At 44.3% G+C, this 26,534-nt stretch overlaps 1 protein-coding gene across 7 annotated transcripts in view; it reads left to right on the top strand.

Moving 5' to 3' along the window:
* plekhg5b (pleckstrin homology domain containing, family G (with RhoGef domain) member 5b) overlaps positions 1–26,134 on the top strand; it is a gene marked incomplete at its 3' end in the record, with an annotated part of 59,122 nt that extends 32,988 nt beyond the window's left edge. For 4 of the 7 annotated variants that reach the window (XM_084016476.1, XM_084016474.1, XM_084016479.1 and 1 more), the window contains 19 exons: positions 1,660–1,801; positions 2,658–2,757; positions 2,890–2,950; positions 3,164–3,255; positions 3,343–3,479; positions 5,931–6,097; positions 16,543–16,737; positions 17,805–17,972; positions 19,555–19,650; positions 19,824–20,024; positions 20,605–20,715; positions 20,837–20,986; positions 21,626–21,763; positions 21,881–22,000; positions 22,153–22,285; positions 23,149–23,264; positions 23,361–23,521; positions 23,755–24,735; positions 24,908–26,134. In XM_084016476.1, the coding sequence (XP_083872602.1) occupies positions 1,660–1,801; positions 2,658–2,757; positions 2,890–2,950; positions 3,164–3,255; positions 3,343–3,479; positions 5,931–6,097; positions 16,543–16,737; positions 17,805–17,972; positions 19,555–19,650; positions 19,824–20,024; positions 20,605–20,715; positions 20,837–20,986; positions 21,626–21,763; positions 21,881–22,000; positions 22,153–22,285; positions 23,149–23,264; positions 23,361–23,521; positions 23,755–24,735; positions 24,908–24,917 (3,279 nt within the window). Of the gene's footprint in view, positions 1–689; positions 813–1,659; positions 1,802–2,657; positions 2,758–2,889; positions 2,951–3,163; positions 3,256–3,342; positions 3,480–5,930; positions 6,098–16,542; positions 16,738–17,804; positions 17,973–19,554; positions 19,651–19,823; positions 20,025–20,604; positions 20,716–20,836; positions 20,987–21,625; positions 21,764–21,880; positions 22,001–22,152; positions 22,286–23,148; positions 23,265–23,360; positions 23,522–23,754; positions 24,740–24,907 lie in introns of those variants that run through there. The other 3 variants (XM_084016480.1, XM_084016475.1, XM_084016478.1) reach the window with 2 other exon arrangements.
* Between the last annotated feature and the right edge of the window lie 400 nt (positions 26,135–26,534).

Raw genomic sequence — 26,534 nt, 5'->3', positions numbered from 1 at the left:
ATTATTTAAGGGTAATATTACAAGTTAATAGCTGTGGCCATTATTTCTCTCGGTAACATATTTCTTGCCATGTTGCACTTTGTTGTAAACGGAGCCACAGTGTTCTCAGATCTCCATGATTACTTTAGTAAGTACAACATTAACCGTAACTGCTATTAATGAGGCAAAACTATGAGAATTAAGGACTTGTAATTAACTTGGAATTATCCTCGTATGCAGTTGTGCTCGCTGAGAGCATGTCACGTTCACCGCAGGCGACGAGGCCTCTCCGACTCTCTTTTCTATTTTAAACCCTCTCTCTGGTTGAGGGGCTCTGCCTGGGTGTAGTGACCCTGGTGCATGAGAGGAAGGGAGGAGTCTCTGGTGGAGGACAGAGAGGAAAGAGAGGGCCTCGGCTCGTGGCTGCAGAAACCGTCATGGCTTTGACGGAGCACAGGCACCAATTAGGATGCAAGATTAGGGGGGCATTGTACTTCTGAAAAAAACCTTCTGGATGGACCTTTTTTTTCCCCCTTCCTGTCTTGGGTTTATATCTTTACTGGAACTCTTCACACTCCCATAACCTCCTCCCTCCTCCCTCCCTCCTTCCTCCCCTCCCTCCTGCGACCTGCTCCTTTTTAAAATCTGCGATTATACCTGACTAGACATTGAGAGGAGTGGATTAATAAGGCAGCTCGTCTGTGTGGCTCGACGGGCTGCAGCGTGAATTGGCGGGTCGGATGTTTATCGAGGGTCGGGTGCCTTCTCCCGTGGATATGGAGGCGGGTTGCAGCAGTGGGGGAGACTCTTGCTCCGGTCTGCAGACTATGACGGTAGAGTACCAGGAGCGGCGGCGGCGGCAGTCATTTGTATGAACATCCGAGGGGTGTTATTGCCGGAGCATGTGGCGGTGCATATGCATGTTTCCTCAGGCTTTCTCACTGTTTTGTATCTGCAGTCCTTGTGTTTACATGAAAGAGTCCCGAGCTTGTTGTGCACATATTAACACACATGCACAGACACACTGCTCCTCTTGAGCACATGGAAACAATGACAGGAAGTCCATTAGCTGGACCCCCATTGTATCTCCCCCATACATCCTCGCTTCCTGAGCCGGGCGACGGCGGAGAGGGGGACGCAGGGTGGAGTGGAGTGTAGCGGACCCCCCCCCCCCCCCCCTGGTGCTCCCGAGATGAGGCACAGGGGGGCCGTGTCGGATCTGTCTGGGCCGAGACAGAGAGATCCTTAATCCCTGCAGCCGTCTGCCATCCGGCGCCTCCGCGGACCCGAGAGTCTCCTAGTTACTGACCTGTGGTCAGTTTTATTGTTTTCCCCCGTCGGGATAAGATTTTGGATTATGTAAGGATAAGCTGGTCCCAGATCAGCACACAAGGTGGAAAAACTAACTTTAAGTCAATTAGCTGTCATCCCACAGAGGGGGACAGATGGCGGGGATGGTGGGAGTCGCCAAACCTCAGGAATGCCCGTCGCAGCCTCTGTGGTCATTTAATCGTGGCAATAACAATAGTCGGGCCGGGAGCTGCTTATTCTTCAAGTGTGGGACTCTGCGACTATTTTCACTTTGAGCCAGTCTTGTAAAATGTTTTTGACCTTCTGTATTTGGCCGTTATGTGATCTGACTTTGTCCTGCCCCCCCCCCCCCTCTGTCTCTGCTTTTAGGTTTGCCACCACCCAGACTGCCAAGACCTGAATAACAAGAGCCCCCTTCACCTGTGTGAGTCATGTGACTCGCGCAGCCATTCAGAGAACACAGACAACATGCACTTTGACCGGCACCCCCGATTCGACTTACAACCTCAAGGTAGACTTGCATTGTTTCTTTGTTCGGTAACCCACAGTGATGTCATACCTCATCAAAATTACAAAGATATGTGTTTTTATTGTCTAAGTAAGGTGGAAACATGTAATATGTGTATTTTTGCCTTTCCCGTACTTTTGGAGTTTAAAGTTTTATCGTTAATAATAATTAAACTCCCGTCGGACTGTTTTTAAAAGGTTGGTTCGTCAGATAATGAAACCTTTTTTGCCTGATAATCTTACCATTTGGTTTGTACTTGTTTCATTCAACTCAACGGTGTGTTCACGTTCACCCGTTTGTGGATCAGCGGCGGCTGATGCATCCAAACCCGTTGATTTAATTTTCAGTGTCGGTGTCCCACATTACATCTCCCCCCTCTCACCCCTGCTGTTCGCCTGTTTACAAACAAACACAACGCTACAGAAGTTGGTTTTAGTGGCCTGACGCCGTCGGCACAGACGGAGCCTACTATTTATTTTGCCAGAACATGTCATAATAAAATAAGGATTTGCTTAGAAATCCGACAAGTTTAAGCCTGCACACGGAATGGACTGGCAAACCACGAAAAATGTCCCAACTTTCGAACACAAACAAAGACATCTTTGTCAATCATCCCCACCTGGTCATTTTTATCTTTCTGTCTCTTCATGGTGAGGTTTTCATTCTTAATCATGCATACACAACTCTGTATACAAACATAGTCTGGCCCTCCAGATGATCTAAGAACCTCGCTGTGAACATTTTTCATTTGGAACGTGAGGATTCGATATTACAACACAAACAAACCCATGCATGGCTTTATCCCAGCGGAGGGACCGACCCAACGTTAATGTCGACTGCTGTTTTTCTTTCCTTTTAGCCTCCATCCTGGCCCGGAACGTGTCCACGCGATCCTGCCCCCCACGCACCAGCCCCCCCTCCGACCTGGAGGAAGACGACGAGGGGAGCGGCGACCGCGGGTCAGTGACCCTTCCATTAGATCATGCTTGTGTTCATGTTCTTCCTGCATGTCGCTGGAAGTCTTTTCCCATGATGACAGTGTGATATCTCCTTTTTTTAAACGAGGATGTTTGTGCACTACTGTTTTGCAGGGAGCGTAAAACGGGGGGGATGAAGTTGGTGAAAAAGAAGACGCGGAGACGACACACTGATGTAAGCCTGTGAATAATTATTTGTACAGTAGATATATTAGTTATTCTCTGATGCAACAGCAGAATCTCCCAGGCTGCTCTGTGCAGGCTGAGTCGGGCAGTGCAGGGAGAAGGAGCCCCCCTGTGGCTCTCCTGAGAGCACACATACAGCATGACTCTGGTCCAGACCAGCAGAGCCCCACCTGTGTAAACTTACCAGCGTGTTCCCCTGCAGGACCCCAGTAAGGAGTGCTTCAGCCTCAAGTTCGATCTCAACGTGGACATCAACACAGAAATTGTCCCTGCGATGAAAAAGAAAACCCTGAGGTAAGACCGGGAGGAGCGTCCACACAGAATGCATTGCAAGGTTTTGACATAATTAACGTCTCATTTGTGTTTCTGTGTGTGTGACAGAGAGGTTCTAGGTCCAGTGTTTGAAAGGAACGGCATTGAGCTGTCCCGGGTCGACTTGTTCCTGGATCAGTCCAACACGCCGCTGTCCCTTAACTTCGAGGCCTACCGTTTTGGAGGACACTACCTCAAAGTCAAAGGTAACAAACGCACCACGAAACCTCTGTTTAAACCTTAAAAAAGCCTCCTTTTTAAACCATCTTACTCGCTTCAACTGCAGCAGAGGCATCTGGTTTTAACTCCCAGCTTTGTTGATTGCTGTGCGTCTTATTGTTGATCGGATTGATGTTTTATTGCCGGTGCTTTGTTGCTTATTGTATGGCTTATTGTTGACTTCATTGGTGTTTTCTTGCCGGTGCTTTGTTGCTGATCTTGTGTGTGATGTAAGCTGACCTTCGAGTCCCCTGAAAGGCGCCATTAGACAGAATGCATTATTATTATGAGTCATTGGGGAATATGTTCTAAGGATCCGTGGCCTTCTTTAGGCGTTTAAATTGCAGTTGTCCTCTATTATTTAAGGCGTTTGCAGTAATCATTGTGTAATTTCCAATAAGTCACACCGCAATAAAATCAGTGTGTCTAGACCAGAAAACCCAGAAAGTCGTTTTATTGTATGCCCAGATATTACAAAAAGTATTTCTGTATCTGCTGCTCCTAAATTTTGTTTTAATTCATTCAATACTATCATTGCATGGCCAAAATATTCACTTAAGATATTATGATGATATGTGTAAATCTGTTAAAAGATGATTTTGCAAATGCATTATATCATGTAAAACTGTAAATCTGTAATATTAAGATGTAAAAAAAAAAAAAGAAGCAAAAAACAGGCAGAAATTGTAAAATGTGCCAAGATGTGAGACGATTTCCAGCCATATTCTATTTATTTAGCTGGTTCAGTGACAGAAAAGAGGCAAAAACTGTGGCAGGTTTGGACTCATCCAAGATGTATTTTAAGGCGTTCCTTTTTGAGAGGCAGAAATATATGAGAGGAAATTCTTAGAAACAGCCATTACTCCTGATTTATCGCCGCAGATTGACGACTGTGTCTGAAAAGTAACTTCTGAGAAAAGCAGAAAGAGAGAGAGAGAGAGAGAGACTTCAGGTTTAAGCTTTCAAGCTTTAAAAAATATGTTTTCTTTCAAACTCATCTAAAAAAAACAGTCCAGCATCAATTCTTATTTACCTTCACTTTATGCAAATCAGATGAACTGCTGGGGTCATTTCTATCACATAACATTAGGGGTGAGTATTGGCAAAAACCTCACGATACGATACGTATCACGATACTTTGGTCACGATACGTATCACGATATCACGATATTGCGATATAAATAAAGATGAAAACACAAGTACCTGTATATGTACATCAGATGGTATTGATCAGAGGACAAATTGAGTCAAAACTATTTCATTCAAAACAGCCTCTCAATTTTATTAATTCCCATTAAATTCACTGGAATAAATATTGCAAATAAAATGAAAAAGGACAAAGTACAGCAAAGTATCGCGATATATTGCCGATATTTTTACCCACCCCTACATAACATGCAACGTAACACATAGACTTAAAGTGCAGATGATTCATGTTATCATTTTTATTATTCCCAATTATCATTCAGCTGTCGGACGCGTGGAAAGGAAAACTAAATAGAAAGTGTTGGTGGAAAGGTGTATTATTTATACGTCACGCCATTCTTATCTGTACGCCCTAAACAATGACTGAGCAGGACAGATGGCGGACGCCGGTTTCCTCTCACGCCCGTGTTTCTGACTCGGAGGGAAACTGGACTGTATCCTTAGAAGGGATCTGTGTTTTTTTTCCAGAAGTGTGATTAAGACTTCCCATGAATCTAAATAACGCAGCAGCAGCAGCAGCAGCAGCAGCAGCGTGATGACTCTGCCAGCTTTCTTTCCCATAATGCCCCAGTGGAAACTGGGAATGGTGCCTCTGCGCGGCGCTCACTGCACTCACATTCGCTGCAGTCTTCGGATCAAAGGCCCGTTTTAAGCCTTCCATAAAAGAGCTCCTATGCCATGACTAATTGCTATTCTTTTGAAACTGTCACCCTCCCGACGTGCAGCTCTTGACCGCAGTCTGGAGTTACAGTTACATGCAGCCTGAAACACAGAGGAGGGGGGGAGGGGCACAGCTGTTTAGTCATGTGGTCGGAGGGTTAGGATGATCTACGGTTCTGCTCTTTGTCGTTTTCACACTTTCAATCAAATCCTCTATTTTCTCCCCTAAGCTTGAAAACATTGTAAGGCGGCCACGATCGGTATTTTTTAACTCACAATTGATCACATAACTACTTGTTATTGTGCCGTTTCGGTTGGCGTTACATTATGAGGTTTATGAGAGCCTGCTAAAGGATTTATTTTTAGGAGAAAAAGTAGAGAGCCCAATACTTTTGGGTGTGGTGCTCCTTTTCAAAATCATCAAAAAATAGAAAAGAAAGCACTTTAGAGTCTTCTGGACACGGTGATAAATCTTACAGATCATAAATGAGTAATGAGGGACGGGTTTTCACTTTTACATGTTTCCGTTACCCAGACAAACCTCCTTGTTTTGTCTCTCTTTTGTCATTCAGCGCGGCTCGGTGACGAGCTGAAGGTGGAGCAGAGTGTGAAGGACTTGCGGTCGCTCAGTCTGCCTAACATGAAGCCCTCCGGAGGTCAGAGCCCCTACATCCTCACGCCAGCCACCGAGAGGGTGGAGCACGGATCTCTGGGACGCCGAGAAAGCCCCGATCTGTTGGTGAGTAGCATCGCGGCCGAACAGGACGATGGGATATATATTTGATATGACCTTCCAGCTCATAACTGTCTCTCAGGCTCATCTAACCAAAAATAAACACCACCAGTTCAAACACTCTCACACACACACCCTGTTTTGCCACACCCTTCACCGCCTCTTCCTTCTGTCCCATGATGCTTTGGGCTAGTATCTCGTGGTAATCCAGCGATGAACTCATCATATTGCATCACCTTTATCTTTATCTGCACTGCAGATGCCTGGTTACATTTCTGTCTGTCTGTCTGTCTGTCTGTCTGTCTGTCTGTCTGTCTGTCTGTCTGTCTGTCTGTCTGTATTAGTGAAAGCACAAATAGTCAACCCTGCAATAGCGTCGCCATATCAATATTCGCTCAAAAGAAATCATGACCTTTTGCATTTCCTCCACTCGGCCCGACCTGGAGTCTCGTATGTGGATGAGTTCCTCCTGCAGCTACAGGAAGTGGGTGTTGTGTTAGAGAGGTGGGACGCGGCGCGGCTGACGGAGGCCTGCAGGATCCAGATCCACTAAGCTGCCAAACGTAGAGCATGGAGACGGGGCGGACAGTCATCAGGTTCATGTTGTGGCACATAATGTGACCTCTTGTTGTCGTCGTCGTCGTCGTCTCTCAAAGATAATTTTTGAGCCCTGATTTCAGACAAAAGTAAGCTTCTCTTTTCTAGCTGGTGCCTGGTTCATAATGAGGCGATTCTTTATTCTTTATCTGGATGGTTAGCCGTCACTAAGGCTCTTCCTGGGGTCCAGAAACAAACCAAGGCATATGAAAGTTTAAAAAAGAACATGTTAACGTTCCATCGTAGTTGTTGGGTTTGCGTTTATTAACGTCTGGGTTATTTTTAATGTGTTTTCATGAGTATTCAAAATGTGAAACTTGCCTTACTGGTTACTTTTTCCACATTGTGCCGGCTCTATACGTCACAGATCTGCATGCTGCATCTGCTCTGGGTTGTTGTTTAACTAGATGACCTCCAGTAGAGCCTGCTAGTGTGACTGTCGGTCACTCATAATGTATTTAGCTATTTATCTAGCTAATTAAGCTAGTTTAGAGGATTATTGAATAGAACAATTATGTGATGTGCCTCAAATAGTCTAAATAATCCAAATATATTCAATCTGCAGAGAAATCCCCTCTCATTGGAGAAGGTGAAACCTCCTATTCATTCTTTATAAATGAGGATGATGAAATCAATTACATGAGGATGATGAGCTCTATTTCCTCACGCTGCATTTTGAAGTGACTTGGCTCTGCAACAGTAACACAATTCAACAGTTGACTCTTTTTTTTTTTTAGAAGCGACGTTATTTGAAAGGCTACAATTGAAAGTGCTTCCTCTGCATGATTGTCACATATTGTCACCGAGGAGAAGCGGAACAAAGTGGTTGCTTAGCAACATCTGTTCCCAGGAGAGTGATGTGTGTTTGGCAAAGTAATATTTACTTGGAACGGTTGTATTGTCACCCGCCGTCGTGTGTTATTGCCGGCAATGTAAGAGTTGCTCTAACCTGATTCATCATAATAACTCTGGTTTCAAGAGTCATACGTTTTATTCTTTTATTTTGATACTAGCGTCAATACCACGAAAAAAGATGAATTACATGTTGGAGCACACTCTATAGCTTCAATTTAATGAACACTTGTTATACACCAGAGCCAGTATCAATATCAATGCAGATATCAATACTTTGTATTGATAAATGCAGCCAATGTACTGTCACATTTGCCACGATTTATGAAGTCAATAGATGTTAATTATCAGCAAATAATTTGGCATTTATTTCTCTATATTCTTATTTTCTTAGCCCATGCATGTTTTAACACAACACAGTGTTTAATGGCTAAATAACAAATGATTATTAAGTTAATTCAGTGTATTTATTCTCATTTTGGCTGTTGAGATTTAGCCTTTTAGCTTGTTGCTGCTGCTCTGTTACGTGCTGGAAACTAGTCATTGGTTGTTAAACACCCTCGAGGCAAGTCTCACCTACAGGTGAGTTTGTTTCCGTGTGTGTGTGTGTGTGTGTGTGTGTTTCAGATTTCATGTCACCCTTGTTCTGGGCAGGGAAACAGGTAGAGGCTCGGTCAAAGGAAATTTACTGCCATGTGTGGCGGTAAGTCACGAACGCGCTCGTCATGAAGCGAAGAAGCTGGGGGTGTTTTAGTCACGGCGTTTCCTGTTGCTGGGGGTGAATTGTTCATTAATTGTGTTTGTGCTGTCAAACGACTGACACTCTAATTCCTCTCAAGGCAGTTTGCCAGAGAATGTCAACGTACCCCACGCTGCATGCAAGGCCTTGTCGGGTGTTGTTGACTTGCATGTGGAGAGGGCGACGTCCGGCCTCTAGGGGGCAGTGATGTGCTGAATATCTGATTATGTGGAGAAATGCATTGAATTCTGACTGTTGTTGTCTGTACTGTTGAACGCTGTGCTTTGGCTGAATGGAGTTACAAGTGACATTTCTGTGGAGTCTAAAACAATCAGCTGAGTCATTGATGAGTCAGCAGAAAATGAATTTGCAACTCTAGAAAGCTTTCTTCACACGCAATATATCTTCATAATCATTATAAATATTAGTTTTGCACACACTTACAGGTGTGTGATGTGGAAACTTGAATTGCACTAATAGAGCTTTAAGCTTTTTTAATGAACGTTTGTATTATTAAGGATTGTGGATTGTTTCAATGAGATATTAGGTGATATTGAGTAATAATTCGTGTCTGACGTGAACATTTCACAACAGTTTGCCATCTTGGTTCAGACTACGGAGCGTCTGGGTTATTATTATTTTATTACCTTCATAATTATAGATGCTCGTCAGCGTTGCCGCCTTCCGTTTCTCACACAAATATTCATAAAATGAAAATAACTCCCCTACATTTCTCTGTCTGGAACTCGTTGGTGTGACCCATAAATGACCTCCATGTTGGACCCTCATAAGAGCTCACTGAAGGGGATACTTTGGTCTGTAACAGACAGCCGAAGCCCTGTGATCCACGTTGGGTGCCAGCCCATATTTTATGAAAGTTATTTGCAGGACAAAAGCTCCACTTGGACATGTGGGCGCTGCGTTTCTATGGCAGCAGCTTTGGCACTTGCCATAAAAAAAAACGCATGCGTTTCTGCTTTTTTTTTTTTGTGTGGAATCGAGGCCCTTTGCCCAAAGAAGTTCAGATATTTGCCTAGTGACCGGATCCACGGCCCGGCATGGCAGCGGCTTGTGCCAGGCTTCTGGTGGGGAACGCAGCCAAGCCCCGCCCCCTCCTTTTTCCTCTATAGAGTTATTCTGTCGTTTAAACGAGGGTATTTCAAGTTTATTATTGTGTGCATGATACATTTTATGGGCCCTGGCAGCATTGTGATAGGCTGCAGAGAGCTTTGATGATCCAGATTGATTATTTTACAACGGGGAGGCTCTGCCAAGCTCTCAGATTGGTCAAAGACGCATTCCAACCTTTGCTGATAGTTCCCACAAAGCACCGCTCACAATATCAGCAGCGGATCAGCTGATCTGAAAACAAGTTGAACTTTTAACTCTTTTTTTTTTTTTTTTTTTGCTCGATGTGCGATTTAGAAAAGCACATTTAAAACATCAAAAGGTGAATTCAACATTTGTATTGTCCATCGTTGAGTGGATGAGAGCTCTTCCACGCTGCAGCGTTAATTTAAAAACTAAAAATACATGGTTTCTCATGGTTACAGCGTAGTGGTTGGGATTAATTTAAGCTGGTATTTTGGAGTCACTGGGGATCCGTGTCGGGCTCACCATGTTTTTGAGCCGTATCCATAGCAATGTGACGTCGGGTCGGAGGAAAAACAAGACATTTACACACAGGGGACCTGAAACATATCTGCATTACTGTTCTCATATCACAGCAGCTTTTTTTCTAAAGAAATGCCCACATACGTGATTCAGCCAGCTTCGTCTTTCCTGTTCCTGAGAACAGAAACTGTCTGTTTTTACGGTCATCATAAACATAAGTGGACCGTCTGGGACCGCGTGACGTAACATAAAGTACATGCAGTACGCTCTCTGTCAGCTGTTACATAACACGCCGCCGTCAGTTGCTACAGCACGCCGAACACCACGTTAAAACGGATCAAAAGCAAATACATTAAATACATAAAAAAAAAAAAAACATGTGACGGGGTAAAGCGCTTCCCCGTCAGATCGGTTTGATCCAGACTGATCCAGGATCAGTTTGCAGTCGGATGGTTTTGGCTTTCCCAGGGAGTTAATGTCAGGTAATGGATCCTCCATGTGTGTGTCAGAAGCTCAGGCTTCCCAGAATGCACTCCTCCATCACAGCAGGGAAACCCCTATATATTCGAGACCTCAATACACGCGTGTGTGTGTGTGTGTGTGTGTGTGTGTGTGTGTGTGTGTGTGTGTGTGTGTGCTTTGATCATCAGGTAATTCCTCCCATCTTTAGATCAATCAAGATTTTATTTAGGCAGAATTATTGGATCGCGATTGAGGATGTAAAAAAAAAAAGTATTGTTTTTTTGTTGGTATCGTTACTTAAACCCGGGTGTTTTATCCTCACTAACGATGAAAAACCCTTCTCAAACAGCTTCTCATGTGTCTTGTGTGAAATGAAGTGATTTAAGGATCAAACAACGGATTGCTGACGATGATCTGCAGATTAATTGATGATGACAGTAAGAAAGTTTTGCTGCTGGTGGGGAGAAGGGTTTGTAATGTCGTAGACAGAAGAGAAATAACAAGGAAACAGCTGCTGACCAAAACCCCAGAAAGGCTTCAGGGCTGCAGACGCCATGATGACGTAGAAAGCGTGTCGTTTTTCCTCCTGAACCACCAAATCTGCTTTGAATGATGTTGTATTCGTGGAGTTCAGCAGCTTTGTTTCAGGGAAGGCGGAAGACGTTTCGGCAGAAGCTTTGTCATTATTTATTTCCTCTTTTTTTTCAAACCGGGGCCCATCTGCATTACACAACCGTGGATGTTAATGCGTGGAGATTGTTCCTCGGCCGGCTATCGCATCCAACAAGCCTCCTCTCCTCTCACTATTGGGCCTCTGAGAGCTCACAATGGGCACAATGTCGATTAACACGGAGCCACTTTGAATGACAATGGGTGAATCAGCGGCGGTCACACGGGGGCTTCATTGAGCCCAAACATGAGGTGTCCCATACAACAGTCGGTACAGTTTGTTAATAGAGTGAGAAGTGTCTGCCGTTGGGGTGATAAGGTGTTTGGCATAAATATAAGACTCCACATGCCGAGTTTCAAGTGTGCATCGTAGATGACAGAAGCACCTTTAACGTAAATAATAAGACGTTTTCAGGTGAGTTTATACGTGATTCATGAAAGTGTTCTGTACAAACTTTTTTTAAATGTAAATACATGAGATTATAGCCTGGTGGCTAATTTCCAATCTGTAGTATAACAGGTTCAATTAGTCAGTCATCAGTAAATTAAGCTGCGACTATTTTCAATCAATTTCTGTGAAGATTTAAGATGATTTTAGGGTTTGGGATCGTCTATTTTGTTATATTTAATTCATTATTTTTAAATTAAACATATTAATTGATATTAAACACCACCCTTAAGTATATTATATTTCAATATATTGCTCAATCACTCAGTTTTGGGACTTTTTGGGAAATTTAATAAGCTACACTATGAATCCAAGAAGACTTGTGTGTCTTTTAAGCACGCACTCTAATTAAACTAATTATATGAGGTGCTGGGAGACTATAATTTATTCCCCATATGGTGTGGGAGGAGCTATATGCTGAGAAGGCTGGAAACGTGTGTGTGTGTGTAAAGACAAAGAACTTCCCCTGATGCCTAAAGGTGGAGATTACTGCAGGGTGAACACACACGCACCTTTTATGATTGTTGTGTGTGACCGTTGGCCCGCGGTGCACAGAGTCTGCAGGATCAGGGAGGCTGCTGTCAAGGAGCTGCGATGATTCTGCACTTCGGTCCTGGTTGTGATTTCCTGGAAATGGATTCTTCTTGACTTTTGGAACCTCTATGCCTTTTCTTTTGTTGACTCAGACCTTTTTAGTATCTGAGGATTTGGGGGATTTTTTGATTTCCTTTCTCGGGGGGGTGGAAATGGTTCGTTTCGGTCGTTTGTCATCGTGGCGCAGCTGGGACCTGCTGCATGTGGACTCAGACATCCCCGAGTCACCTCCTTCAGAGACGAAACCGACGCCGGCCGACTGTCAGGTGAGACATCTGCTGACGCGGCTGTTTGCGGAGCTCGGACTGGTGAAGTGTTTGATACAGAAGATTTTCTTCATGTGTTTCAGAGGTGCAACAATGAGTCGATCAAAAAGGAACATTTGGGGTTATTTTGAATCATAATCTGTATTTATTTTTTTTATAAAAGCAAAGAATGCTTTCTGAAGATGTCAGATAACAGACAGGTTCCCACTCGTTTCTGATGTTTTTCATACTAAATGATGAAGCAATGGTTCCACACGGAAAAATTGCCGTTTGTTGTGACCCTTATATGTTTAAGCTTGATTAACTGTTGACCTAATTAACGGTTTGTTTCTATGTCGTTTCCATCCTGTCGGCCGATGACCAGGATGGGGGTCAAGTAAATGCAGCATTGTTTTGTCAACTCTCATCTCTCACCTCGGGCTCCTCTTTGTGTGTCACCGTTACATCAGGTCTTCTTTATTGGAACTGAAAGGGCCTTGAAACCCTGCAGTGTGTCGACCGCCGGGGGTTTTATTTAAGTTTCTATTTCCTGGTTGTGTGTGTGTGTGTGTGTGTGTGTCCAGGCCCTCAGGAAGGTCAGTGTCACGCTGTTTTCCCATCGTTAATCAACCCACCTGATCAAGGGGAGTTGTTATCACTTGACTAACATAAAGGCAGTAGCATGGGGCAGAAACAGGAGGGAGGGGGGTCTCTTTGCTCTTTCTTTGTCACCACTTATTTTAATACAGTCCCTTCCCATTTAAAGATTTTCTCCTTTCCAGGCCAAGGTTAATGCCACAAACCCCCGGCGATAAGATAAGGCTGTGAGGGGACACAGGGTTTGATATCGTTAGCCTGACTGGACTAGTCGCCCACAGCGAGTGGCTTTATTCCAACGAGCGCTCCGGATCTGGCTGCCCTCTCCGTCCTGACTGACACGTTTACACAGGAGGCGCAAGGGAAACCTTGTAAACATAATTAGTTAGGCAGACACGACGCAGAGCGGCCCGGTGTTTGCTATGAGGGTGTATTTGCATGGGCTGACGTCAATTATTTTTAGTGTTTATTGGCTCCGGAAATAATAATTATAATAATCGACTGATTGAAATGACTAGAAATGTCTTCGGGGCTTCAACAGCCATTATTTTTATTATCTATTATTGGTTTTATATCTTTCAGTTCCTTGAAATGTCAAATACATTGTGAAAAAAACAGTCCAAAACCCAAACATATTTAGTTTATAAAGATATATAACGGATACTTTTTTTTTTTTTTAAGCTGGAACTGCAGATTAAAGAAGAAAAATGATTAATGGATTCTCTAAATGGTTGCGACTAACTAAGTGGTTTCTACAGAGTTGACGTTTGACTTTTCTCCTGGAGGAGCTGCTGTTGTTTGTGCTTATCTAAGGGGGATAAGCAGCTTATTAAATGTGCTGAAGCATGCAAGTAAACAAAGGGAATTTCCCGTTTGGTCATTATCTGGGCATTTCTTGTTCCTTGTTTTGGCCAGCCAGCGTGGCATTGTTCGGGAGGTCTCCAGGCAAAACAGTGATGTGAGATAACGCAAATAATAGTGGAGCGACTTCAGATGCGATGTGTTTACAGTCAACCTGTAATTTTCCCGGTTTTTAAGCAGGTTAATTGCTCTGGAGGATGGAAATCTTCCGTAAGCAGTGAGTGGTTTAGTTGTTGAGATTGACCCAAAGAAGCAGCAGGAAGTGTGTTTGGACGAGGGAGCTCCCTACAAGCTGTCACCCTGACTCCGCCTCCAAATATTCAGATCAGCTTTCCTCCCCCCCCCCCCCCCCCCCCCTGGCCCTGCCTCCTCTTTCCTGCCTGACACAATGAGGCAGGATCCTCCTGGTTGCTATGACTTCAGGCCAGTGTCTGTATGAAATGCAACCACTGACTGTTTGGACAGCAGGACAGGACAGAGATACGTCCCGGTTCAAAGGGGAAGCACGGCAGGACGCGCCAGCCAGACACCGCAGACCCCGGACCCCGTCAGCTGGAACGGGACGCTCCCGAGACCCAGTGAAGTTCAACACAAGTCCTCTCCCGATGGGACAGTGACAACGCGGCGGCGTTGAACCGTTGTCGCTCGGCATCGTGGGCTGATTCTTCGGGACCCGGACGGATGTTTCCACGGTGGATGTAGAGAGAGAGACGAGGCTAGAAGTTGAGAGAGAGCAGCAGCTGGTTCCAGAATGGGCTGCGATCCATGAATCCAATTGAAGGATTAGGATGGTTTTTGTTACTTTTGACATGCCTCTGGCTTCAATGGTGAGCACTGTTGTTGTGGTGGGAAACGGTCGGTGGCTTCTATGTCCCTCTGTCCTTTTCAATAACAACTTCCTGGCCTCGTCTTTCTGCCTTTGAGACGCTCATTTCTTGTTAAAGTCATATTCATGTGTTTTTTATTATTTGCCAACTGCAGTGTTTTGTCAGATTTGTCTTTAAGTGATGTGTGGACTGAAAGACTGAAACCAAGCAGGTTTCACTTTGGCCCGGTGGTCTCAGGGTCCAGGCTTTCCCCCTGTTTGTCCAGGGAGACTCAACACTTCCTGACACCTGTGTCCTTGACCAGTTGGGCCCTGATTTTTTTTGTCCTCTTTTAAAAAAAAAAATCCCTAAATGGCTCGTTTCGCTTTCGCTGCAACGACGTCAAATTGGTCTCATTTCACTCTGGTTTTTGTTTGAAAGCCGGTTTGTCTGTTTGCAGTTAAATCACTCTCCTCTTTGGTGATCATCATTTAAAAAAAAAAAAGAAGATAAAAGGAGTAGAAAACCTGCAGGACCCCCCACTCAGATTTACTATCTCGTTACGCAACCCTGCACCGGCCACTTGTACGCTTTTACTCTAGTTGAGTGCTTTCACAAAGGTCCGGGCACGTTCTTCCCTAAAATGGGAACGTGTCCAACGCAGAACAATTTCACTAGAGCTATTCCTAATATTTACATTTCATTTTGTTACATATACACGCCACAATTTATATACCTTGATAAGTCTTTATCTAAAGTGTTATGTAAGCTGTTTACTTGTGGGAGCTGAGATGCTAAAACCTCATGAGTTTATCCAGACTGCTAGTTTGTCTCCATTTAATCAAAGCTGGACTTTTATCTCAACTTTACAGTTTGAGCTGAATTATCGCACTAAGCACCTTATAAACAGTGTAGCCTGCCTCTTAATGCGCCTGATGGGGGAGAGGGGCTGACAGAAATGTTCCTAATGCTCATATTTCAGTTTACGACCACACACTTACAGCTATCATTTAGAGGCAAATGCTTTGCAGGCTTCATGTTGAGCTACATTCTGATTGGTTCAGGTTGTAACCGAAATCTGCAAACTCCTCTCTTGCATGTTTTTTTTGCCTTAGATTATGTATTTTTGTTTCAATATTCGGTTGGTTTCCTGATGATTTTGAGACGTTTTTGTTTAAAACGGTCCGTCATGAGTGAAGCTGTGTTGCTAAATGCTAAATAAGCATTAATTTCACCATGTGTCATTTCCCCGTGTTGTTGTACATGTTTTGTTTTTGGACGACTACTTTGGGAACCAGACCTACACGACAACAACATAGCAGCTTTGATCGCATTGTGTGTGTAGGGGGGGGGGGGGAGGAATTTCATTGGAATGGCCGGTCGGTTTCAGCAACAGTGTCGGTGTCCTGGAATGTAAGTTCCTTGTCACTGTGGTTGAAGGGGGTCAGCGGTCCGACTCTCACCAGCAGATTCCTCACTTTAACGGCAAAAACAACTGCTTCCTCAGATACCGAGGCGGCCCCTGTTTGTTTGCCTTCGCTGCTGCTCGTAAAGTGGACAGAGATTGCATGGGTGAGGGTGCGCGGCAGGGCCTGCTGACAGGGTAACAATGGAGGGGGGGACAATGGCCAGGCTCGGGCCCGTCTGTTCTTATGGAACAAGCGCCCGCCCGCTCCTTGTGATGTAATGAGATTTCACCGCGAGGAAGTGGCGCTCCTTCCCTCTCCTGTTTGTGTCTGATCATTAGGTGCTGATGTCATCCCTCGCACAGAATTCCCCTCTGATTTCCTGTTTGTCCTGTCCTTGTATATTTCTCTCTTTCCTTCATTGTCTCTTTCCATCTCTCTGGAAACATTTATCCTTCCCCCTTTTGAGGTCATCGCTCAAGCCAGTCTGTGTTTTTTTCTTACGTCCTTTAATTGTTATTTTTTTTAACAAGCTGTGAATGTTTCTCTGTGCCTCTGCAGGGTCAGGCTCGACGGAGGAAGAACATGACGGAGTTCCTCGGAGAGACCAATATTCCTACGCCGGACACTCTGGGACAGACCACCGGCGGCTCGCTGCCCGGCGTCGGGGCCGGTCCCGACAGCTGGAAGAACCGCGCCGCCAGCCGCTTCAGTGGCTTCTTCAGCTCCAACGCCGGCGCGGGGCCCTTCGGCAAGGTAACGCTGATCAGGCCAAACAAAAGAGTGACGCTTTGATGGAAAACAAAACATTTTAAAACTTGTAGAGGGGGAGAGTTTGTTCCCCAGACATGGCTCAGGAAGAAAACAATTTAAAACGCAAACAAAACAGTAGCAAGCACCAGTGGGAGGGGGTCGGGAGGCCATATCCCCCGAGTTCTGGTGAGGTCATTTCCCTTCAAAGTCTCGTGTTGTTGGCTCACATTCCTTCCCGTTTGGAAGCGAGTAGGTGGAGGAAGAGCCTCGCGCAACTCCCTGCAATGTCCGATTTTAAGACTCGAGTTCCCTTTTTTAACGTGAAATCCCAGTTCGTCTAACCTTTCCCTTTCAATGCAGACAATGATAATCAACTTTTTATTCTAATACTGCCCACACACACACACACACACACACACACACACGCTCATTGTCCCTCCCCTCCTGAGGTCACATCCTGAAACGGTAGCAGATGTCAGATAGAGACAGTATCTGTCAGTCACATGTCACTGCCTGTCTCATCTCTATTCACCCCGAGTGTCCCCCTCAACCCCTCCGGGGCCAGAGATCTCCACCGGGGACCTGGACCTCTTGCACCCTCCACACTATGAGGAGGAACCACTCGGGGGCCTCCTTTCACAACAGATAGGAGTATCGGAGACCTCCTTCTCCTTTTCTTCTAAATCTGTACAATTAATCAATGTAGAGCCGTGCGTTTTTTAAGAGGTTTCACGGCCCTTAAACCGCTGGTTCATCCCCCCCCCCCTCCATGCGGTTCCCCCACTCCCCTCGTCCTCCATTATTAAAATCAGTCTCAATGCACAGAGCTCATTTTCATAACTACATAAGGCCTGCCAGGCTGAACAAAGGCCTGAATAGCAGACACTGTTGGATTTAAGAATTAAGGCGCCAGTAAGGACAGGATTTATATGCTAATGCTCGGACTCGTCCTCACTTACAGTTTGAGCGTATCGATAATTTGACACACAAAGGACAGAAACGGGCAGTTACGCCGCGCCGTTACCTAATTAGGCCGGTCTTTTTAACGGATTGTTCCGGTGTTGTGGCAGGAGACGGACCGTTTGGAGCAGCTCCAGAGCAAGCTGCACTCCTACATGGTGTTCGGGCTGCCCAAGGTGCCGCGGCAGCTCTCCTTCCACCAGGACTCCTGGGAGGAGGAGGAGGAGACCAACCTGGCCCTGGAGGACAGTTGGCAGACGCTACTGGACGACCCAGAGGTACGCAGGGCCCAGGGGGGTTGTGGGAGATGTAGTGTATGCACAGACTGTAATCTACAATTAAATGAATACTTGTATTTACGTTAGTGTGAATTTTGTGATCTCCAGGTTGTGGAAGATGAATTTTATTGTCCTTTATATTGTGATTTAAGGAACTCTCTTTTTGAATCAATCCAGTTTAAAAATCCTGATATATTATTGAATATGAAGGGGAGATTCTGTGCTGGTTGTTTGAAAATGATGTTTTTTGCTTTGGCAAATTTTTATAGAAAAGGCCTGGAATCTTTGGCAAAGTATTCTGTATCCTATATGACAATCCATTTGTATTTGTATCCATATTTTGAATGGTTTAGTTGTGTTATGATGTGTTCTGTATTTTCTCACGTGGCTATCGTGGATGTAACTGTGAAATTATTATTTGATGAATATGACTAGTGTCTAATAAGCCCATGAGGCCTGGGCACCAACCATGGGGTTTGACACTTAAATAAACCAATCAATCAATCAATCAATCAATGTATGAATGAAGCAAAAATTAGAAGAAATATTAACACTTATGTTGTTTGATGTATGAAACTTCTGAGGTATTTCAACCCTGGACACATAAGAGTGAATTAGCAACAAGCTCCAAATTACAAACGAACTAAAGGACTGTAAGAAAATGATCTATCTATAATCTACCAATCAATCAAATATTATTGTATTGGTAAAACTAAAAATAACAACTAAGGAAATACATAAAGAATGGTATAATAATAAGGTATACACCAATCTGATCATTAAACGTTAATATGTAAAATAAAGAGTAATTATTCATTATTTTCATCCAACAATAATCTGCATGTGAAAATTTAAATAAAATATAAATAATCTGCATGTGAAAATGTTAAATCAGACTAACCTCCCTTCAACAAAGAGAACCATACCCTCCCTCCCCACACAGTCCCTGAATGTCTCGCTGACAAACACTGACTGGCAGCTGATTACTAAACACATACTGGAATCCTGCTTCCCAGTTTGTGCCTGAACCACTTCCTTCATCGCACGTCTGCGTCAGAACGCTGCTTACAGAGCGATGAACTGTCGGGAAGCGTGCGTGCCCAATGTAAACGATAACGCCCGTCAGACCCGTCCACCTGTTAATGAGTACGTGCTTAATCAGGACAGGCGATGTCACCGCTCAGCTGCTGTCTGTGACAGTCATCAAGTTTATAAGTGTGGGAAGGGTCATGTGATTAAAGTTTAAAAAACGGAATGCAAACAAATGTTTATGGCAGATAAAACCTTGTGTGTCTGATCAGGATTTATATTTACCTGTCATAAATAATCATAAAAGGAAGTAATAGAAGTATTCCATTCATCTTTATCACATCCTTTACTTTGACAGCTGTCTCTCTGCCTCCATAGTATTTTACTGCATGAAAAAGACCAAATTCTACTCTTATATATGTGTTAGACTGACCTGTACCTGCCTGTGTGACGCTCTCTAAACACGGGAGGTGATAATATGAATGTATTCATAGTAAGGATCTATGAATGTATTGGTTGTGTTTAATAACTGGATCTGCGTTTGTGTGTGCAGACGTTGACGAGGCGACAGTTCCACCAGCAGGAGGCGATATGGGAGCTGCTGCAGACGGAGGCCACCTACATCAAGAAACTCCGAGTCATCACTGATGTAAGCGACGTGCTGATACGAGCCTGTAACAAGCGCTTCATTGTGCGTCTATCTAAGACTAGATACTGGCCTTGATTAGTTTAATTGGTATCTACATGAAGGACGGGAGCTTTGCCCTGCCATGTGTGACGTGAGAACACATTTCTAAACTTTGGCGTCGTCCTCCTCCACAGCTGTTCCTGTCTGGGCTGCTGAACCTGCAGGAGAGCGGCCTGCTGACGGAGGTGGAGCCGGCCAAGCTGTTCAGCAACGTCCAGGAGCTGGTCCGCCTGCACACGGCCCTGTGGAGCGAGGTGATGCTGCCCGTCCTGGAGAAGGCCAGGAAGGCCCGGGCGCTGCTCGACCCCACCGACCTCCACCACGGCTTCAGGACGGTCAGTAGGAGCCACGTTGTTTACCGATATCTCAACAGGCGCCACATAGAACGGCTTATCAAGGAGTGACCCTGTGGACTTGGATAAGTCGTTTAACCAACCAGATCTTTCACTAATGAGCCGATCTCCCAGGTTTTCTAGGAACAGTACTTTACTGATGATACTTTTAGTACATTGTCTGATAATACTTCTGTATCTTGAGTCATTTTTAGTGTGAGTGTCGACAAGGTGGAAGCAATAAAGACTTTGCCCTTATTGGCTCAGCCTGCGGAGCCTCCCTGTTATTATTGTAATGCTTTTTAATAAGTATGTGCACCTGTATTTGCAGTGTGTGTATAATATACCTGCAGGCAGCAGAAGCAGAGACATAAACACTCATAAATACTGCTCTTATGAAAAAGTACCGGTACTTATAATACTACTTTTTTTGCAATACCTTTCTAGCATTTGTATAGACCGATGCAGTAACGTCTTCTGAATTAATTCCAGACTATTGACTGAGTCATAAGTAAATATCCCCCCCCCCCATGTTGATGTTAGTGATATCTCTGACGCATGTCTTTGTCCGATGTGTGCTCAGTTTGGCTCCAGGTTCCAGCCCTACATCCGTTACTGCATGGAGGAGGAGGGCTGCATGGAGAACATGCGCACGCTTCTCAGGGACAATGAGCTCTTCAGGACCTACGTCACGGTCAGTCCTCCGCCCGCTCCACGCCTTCCAAGCCCTCACATCACCGTACACGCCGTCGTGTTTTTTCACATTTCTGGCTCATTAAATGTTTGATTTCCTGTCTTTGTCCGGCGTTATCCAGTGGGCAGAGACCCATAAGCAGTGTAACCGTTTGAAGCTGCCCGACATGTTGGCGAAGCCTCACCAGCGTCTGACCAAATACCCGCTCCTGCTGAAGAGCGTCCTCAAGAAGACGGACGAGCCGTCGGCCCGCGACATCGTCAACAGCATGGTAAACGCAGCGACGACGAGTATTTTAACGTTGTATCGCACATTTCAGAACGACGCTACATTTTTGACAGCTTTACTTCCAGAATAACAAGACATTATTCTGTATTGAGTACTTTTTTTTACTTACTTTAAATCAGAAATCTTCACAGTTACTTTCAAAAAATGTAAATACGTCCAAAAATACACATTAACATGAATACGACCCAACATAAGCAAATATAAATCTTCCTATGTATTCAATGTGTTTTGTGTTGTATTGTGATGTAGAAATGACAATATAGAATCAGAATATCTTCTGTAAATATATTAATCTGTATGTAAACATACAGCAATACAAAGTACTTTTATACACAGAACTACACATTATTATTAGCCCGGTTAAATAAGCAATATATTATACGATATGTACTAGGGGGTCCCTCCACCGTGTCACTTTAGGCCAGAGGAGTCCTGAAAAACGTTGAAAATCTCTGCTTGAAATATAATATTTAGTGATACTTTTTTCCTTTTTTTTTTTTTTGCATAAATTTAATTTAGCATACATTTTAGTAGTAAAGTAAATCATTTTAACACTTCCTCCACCGCTCGGTAATGATGTATAAATGTCCGTAACTGTATTTCTTTGTGTTTCTTCGTCAAGGTGGCCGCCGTCGAGGGCTTCATCAACAGCGTGGACTCCCAGATGCGCCAGCGTGAGGAACAACAGAAGCTGGCCACCATCTCCGCCCGCATCGACTCCTACGAGGCTGTAGAGGGCAGCAGCGAGGAAGTGGAGAAGGTACGACACTATTTAAGGGGGGGCGGCGGCTACGTCGCTTTCCCACAGCTTCTTCCAGAAAGCTCTCTGTCCAGATATGAGATGTGAGACTCATGCTTTGTGCATTTCCCCTGCCAGATCCTCAAGGAGTACAACTGCTTCGACCTCATGGCTCCCATGAGAGGAATTTCACCGGAGGAGACTCGACAGCTGCATCTCGAGGGAGCGCTGAGGATGAAAGAGGGCAAAGACAGTAGGGTAAGACTGACTCACTTATCTCTGCACTCAACATCTGGCTTTCTCATGTTTGCTTCACAGTAGCCTCGCATTTCACATAAAACGCTTGACCTCTCGGAACGAGGAAGAAATGCCTTTCTGTCAGCACTGAGACGAGTTCATGTCCTCCGTAGATGGATGTCCACTGTGTCCTGTTCACCGACCTGCTGCTAATTACCAAGCCGGTGAAACGAGCGGAGAAAGTCAAAATCATCCGGCAGCCTCTCCTCATTCAGAACGTCGTCTGTAAGGAGCTCAAAGACCCTGGTGAGTGTTCAGATGAACATGTCATTAATTATCATTTTCAGATCTTAGTCCCTTTTTTTGGACATATTTAAACGATCAATGTGAAGTATTATCAGCCAAATGTACTCAAAGTACAATGTTCCCTGTCAGTGTTTCACTCTTATGTATGATATTTATATATATATATATATATTAGAGCCCGATACCGATACAAATGTTTGTTGATTTAAAAATCCGATATTCCGATATATCGGCCGATATTTTATTTAATTATTTTATATTTTATGTTCTGATAAATAAAATGTATAAAAATACAAACTTAAGATATAAAACGTAAAGTCCTTTGAACAAAAAGACAATAACAACCAAACACAAAGTGACCAGTATTAAAAGACTTGGTAAGCTTCATAAATATAACTTCCAACAAGACTGGAGACAAATTCTGTTAAGTTCTATAAGGGTGTTTCGTCCGTTTTTCATTTTATTTAAAAGAATTTCATTTATCGGCCATTATAAATGGCGATACCGTTAGTTTGGAAAAATGCCTAATATCGGCCGATAGTATATGTTGCCACGGTTTTACAAACTTTAGCTCCTTTATTTTTATATATATATATATATATATATATATATATATATATATATATATATATATATATATAAAATTATGAAATGCTTAATCACCACGTTGAGAGATGAAAATTGAAATCTGAATAGACAAACGTAGTGCAGTAAAAAGTATGTTTTCTAATTTGTACTTCTTTCCATCCCACACTGGAGATCACTGATGGTTCTGATTAACTGCTACTGAGACATGACACTTGCTGCTTAGCTGTGACTTCTTCCAGACGATGCTGATTTGTGTGTCTTCTTTTTGTCTCCAGGCTCATTCATCCTCATCTACCTCAATGAGTTCCAGAGTGCAGTGGCAGCCTACACTTTCCAGGCCAACAGCGCCACCCAGGGCCGAAGCTGGATCGATGCAATCTGCAACGTCCAGGTTGGAGAGCCGGTTCATCTCTTATGAAATGTTTAACACGTGGATTTGGGGGGTTGGTTTTGCGTGATTGATTTACCGGTATGATAACCCCTGCAGAACCAGCTTCAGAGGCTTCGCACCGAGGAGGTCCTCCGCCAGAAGGCCAGTCTGAAGAGATGTACGGAGGGCGTGGAGGAGGAGGAGGAGGAGGAAGACGAGAGCAGCAACTCCACCACGAGTTCCCCATGCATGAGGCACAAAGACCAGCAGAACTCCAGGTACTACAGCGTTCAGTCGCCTCGTTTTCTTGACAAGTTCTTCTTGACTGAAGTCCAACATCTTCCATCTAGCAGATCATGTTAAAGATAAAGGTATTAACGGGGATCTGTAATACAAATAAATAGTTTCCTAAACTCCTGCTGGTTCTGTGGTGTTGCCGTTTCAAGCCCGTCGCCTGCCGTGTGCTAAAAAAGTATTATAAACCTCTAAACCACCCAAACTTTCCTTCCAGCCAATCAGACGGCTCCACTGAGACCCTGTCGGTGATGGACGTCGATGAACCAGGCGACCAGCAGGAGTCTCCCTCCCCCAACATGAACCTGGAGGGTAAAGACTCAGTCGTGGCCCTGCTGTCTGAGGTCCAACAGCCTCAGGCCACCCAGAGGGTTTACTCGGAGCGCGATCAGGAGACGGGGCCCGATGCCGAGGAGCTGGACCCTCAGTGCCGCTCCCTCTCCATGGACAGCGCCTACGGCACCCTCTCCCCTGAATCCCTCCAGAGAGAACTTCGGCCTCAGCCCGGCCACAGCGAAGGAGAGGAGGAGGAGGAGGAGGAGGCGGAGCAGGAAGAGGCAGAATTAGAGGAGGTTGAGGAAGAAGAAGAGGAGGAGGAGGAGGAGGAGGATGCTGCCTCGCTGGGTTCCCAGATGTCGGTAGTCCAGTCCTGTAAACCTCGCCGGCGGCCTCATGTTCAGGCACGCCTCCACTGCCTCCAGAGGTTTTCCACTCTGGCCTTGTCCCGCTCCGAGGACAACCTGCTGCAGCGCCTCTACGGCAAACCCCCCATATCGCACACGCACTCGCTCAGCTCCAAGGCTCAGGACCAATCACGATGCAGGGGCGTGGACACGTCGCCGCTGGCTCACAGTAAAAGCCTGACGGAGCTGGGCCCGAACTCTCCGGAGCTGTTCCCCGGTGACCTCCACCAGTCCAACGACTGCTTGAGCACGAGCATGCCCGCCGGCAAACTGGCCCTGAACGCCACGGAGCACGCCGGGCCGCGTGAGGGCACGGAGCCCCAAAGCAGCGGCTCGGACGGGGAAACGGCTCCCTCTGCCTGCGTGGAAAGGAACAACGAGTCCACGGCCGCAGGCGATTCACGGGAAACAGCGCCTAAAAAGAGGAAATCACCTCAGCAGCACAAGAAGCTGACGCTAGCTCAGCTGTATAGGATACGCACCACTCTTGTCCTCAACTCCACACTCACGGCATCGTAAGTCATTACTTATATAATAGTATTTTTTCCCTGTCAAGTAAAATAAAGTAAATGTCGACTTATTCCTCTAATTTGAATAAATTATGTTGAATCAGGTTGTAGATTTAGGCTGTTTTTGCCTTATAATATGTGTATGATTGTAATTTGGTTTCTCTTTTCTTATTCTTAGGGAGGTATAACCACTCTTCCAAACAGCTGACCGCTGCCACGTGGGCATAATAAGGATCAAACAATTGTTTTTGCTTTGATGGACCGAATTTTCCTTGAGACACAAATGCACTCTCTCTCGCTGCCCTCTCCCTTCTGGTTGCTTTTTGGACACTGATCGTACCATTTCTTTTTGCATTTGAACACTTTTATTTGCTGTTGCATTGGTTTCCAAAATGTCCTCGAGTGGAAGGGAGAGGCAGAGAGACACTAACTGCTTGCACTTTGCAACGGAAGTAGCATTATAGGGGCTGGGACCTTAAGGTGGACTGTGGGGGGAGTGAGCACCAGAGTGGAAGCTGAATCCTGCATCTTCTCCGTCGCCGTCACAAAGAGAGGAACACTAATGCTCTCTTTATGTGGCAACAACAAAAAAAAACAGCACCTAGGATGTCCTCCTAATATTTATACTACTCCTGGTTTGCTTTAACAAAAGAAAAAGAATGAAAATTGCACAGTTATCTATGTTAAGTAGAAGAATCACTAAGGAGTGAATTTACATTTACGGTCACCCAATGAATTAGAATGTCCTGTTTGTGTACAGAATGTGTGTGAATCATCAATTCCTGACTGAACCAGAGCTGATTCTCATCAAAAAAGGTCCAACACAGCCATGTTTCAGGACCCTGATGGACTTCCTTCTCTACTCCAGCGTATGAAAAATAAATAAATGGAGTGATGTTGGTGCACACTAATAAGAGATTGAACAAAAAGGTTTGGGTGGGTTGTTCTGTCAGGAGTGAACACAGCTTTTCCCGGGAGATTTCCTTAACATTCAGACTGACTTTTTCTAACCTTATTCCAAACATCGCCCCAAACCAAATAGGTTAACTCTGTTTACTTTTAGTTTTTTTTTTTGTCTTTGTTAATGTGTAATATTTATTATGCTTGCTATGTTTTATATATAAAATATTGTTTATATTGTTTGCTTCGATGATTTGTACATTTTCTTTCTTTGTCGATGTAGTCTTAATTTTTTTTTTTTTTTTTTTTTTCTTGCCAGGTATGAATGTGCTATGAACCAAAATCATGTGTTTCCTCTTTCAGGAATGATGTTAAAGTGTCTTACGGAATAAAAATGCTAAAATACTTTATCCCTCTTTTAATGGTTTAATCCATTGTAATGGAGTGATTTGAGGGAACAGGCTGAATCTGAATGGCATTAAGCATTAAAACTACATGAACTGGTTGTTCTGCTCTCGTCTCATGTTTTTAACCTAGGCAGTAAAATAACGTGTGAAGGGAGGTGAAGAAGAAATACTGTGGCAGTAATTCACTGCATCATCGAGAGACTTCGCTCAAGCACTGAAATCTATCACTTTATTGATTTTTAAAAACGTTGCAGGCGAAAGTAGCCATTTAGATTCCCAAATTTGTCAAAATAACACACTTTTTGACATTTTCTCGCGTGTTTTCAGAGATTTTCAGCTACTCATGGTGAGAAATTAACACATTTCAGGTTGTTTTCAAAATAAATAGCTTGCCAACAAATAAGACAATGAGGATAATAATAATTATGAACAATAGCGGTGCTTTTGCTTTGACATGGGATGTATTATATAATGAGATGTGCATTATTTCACTATTGC

Source organism: Eutrigla gurnardus, assembly GCF_963514095.1.
Source record: "Eutrigla gurnardus genome assembly, chromosome: 8".
Taxonomy (NCBI): domain Eukaryota; kingdom Metazoa; phylum Chordata; class Actinopteri; order Perciformes; family Triglidae; genus Eutrigla; species Eutrigla gurnardus.
Note: the sequence above shows the minus strand (reverse complement) of the source record. Positions and strands in the feature narration are given on the sequence as shown.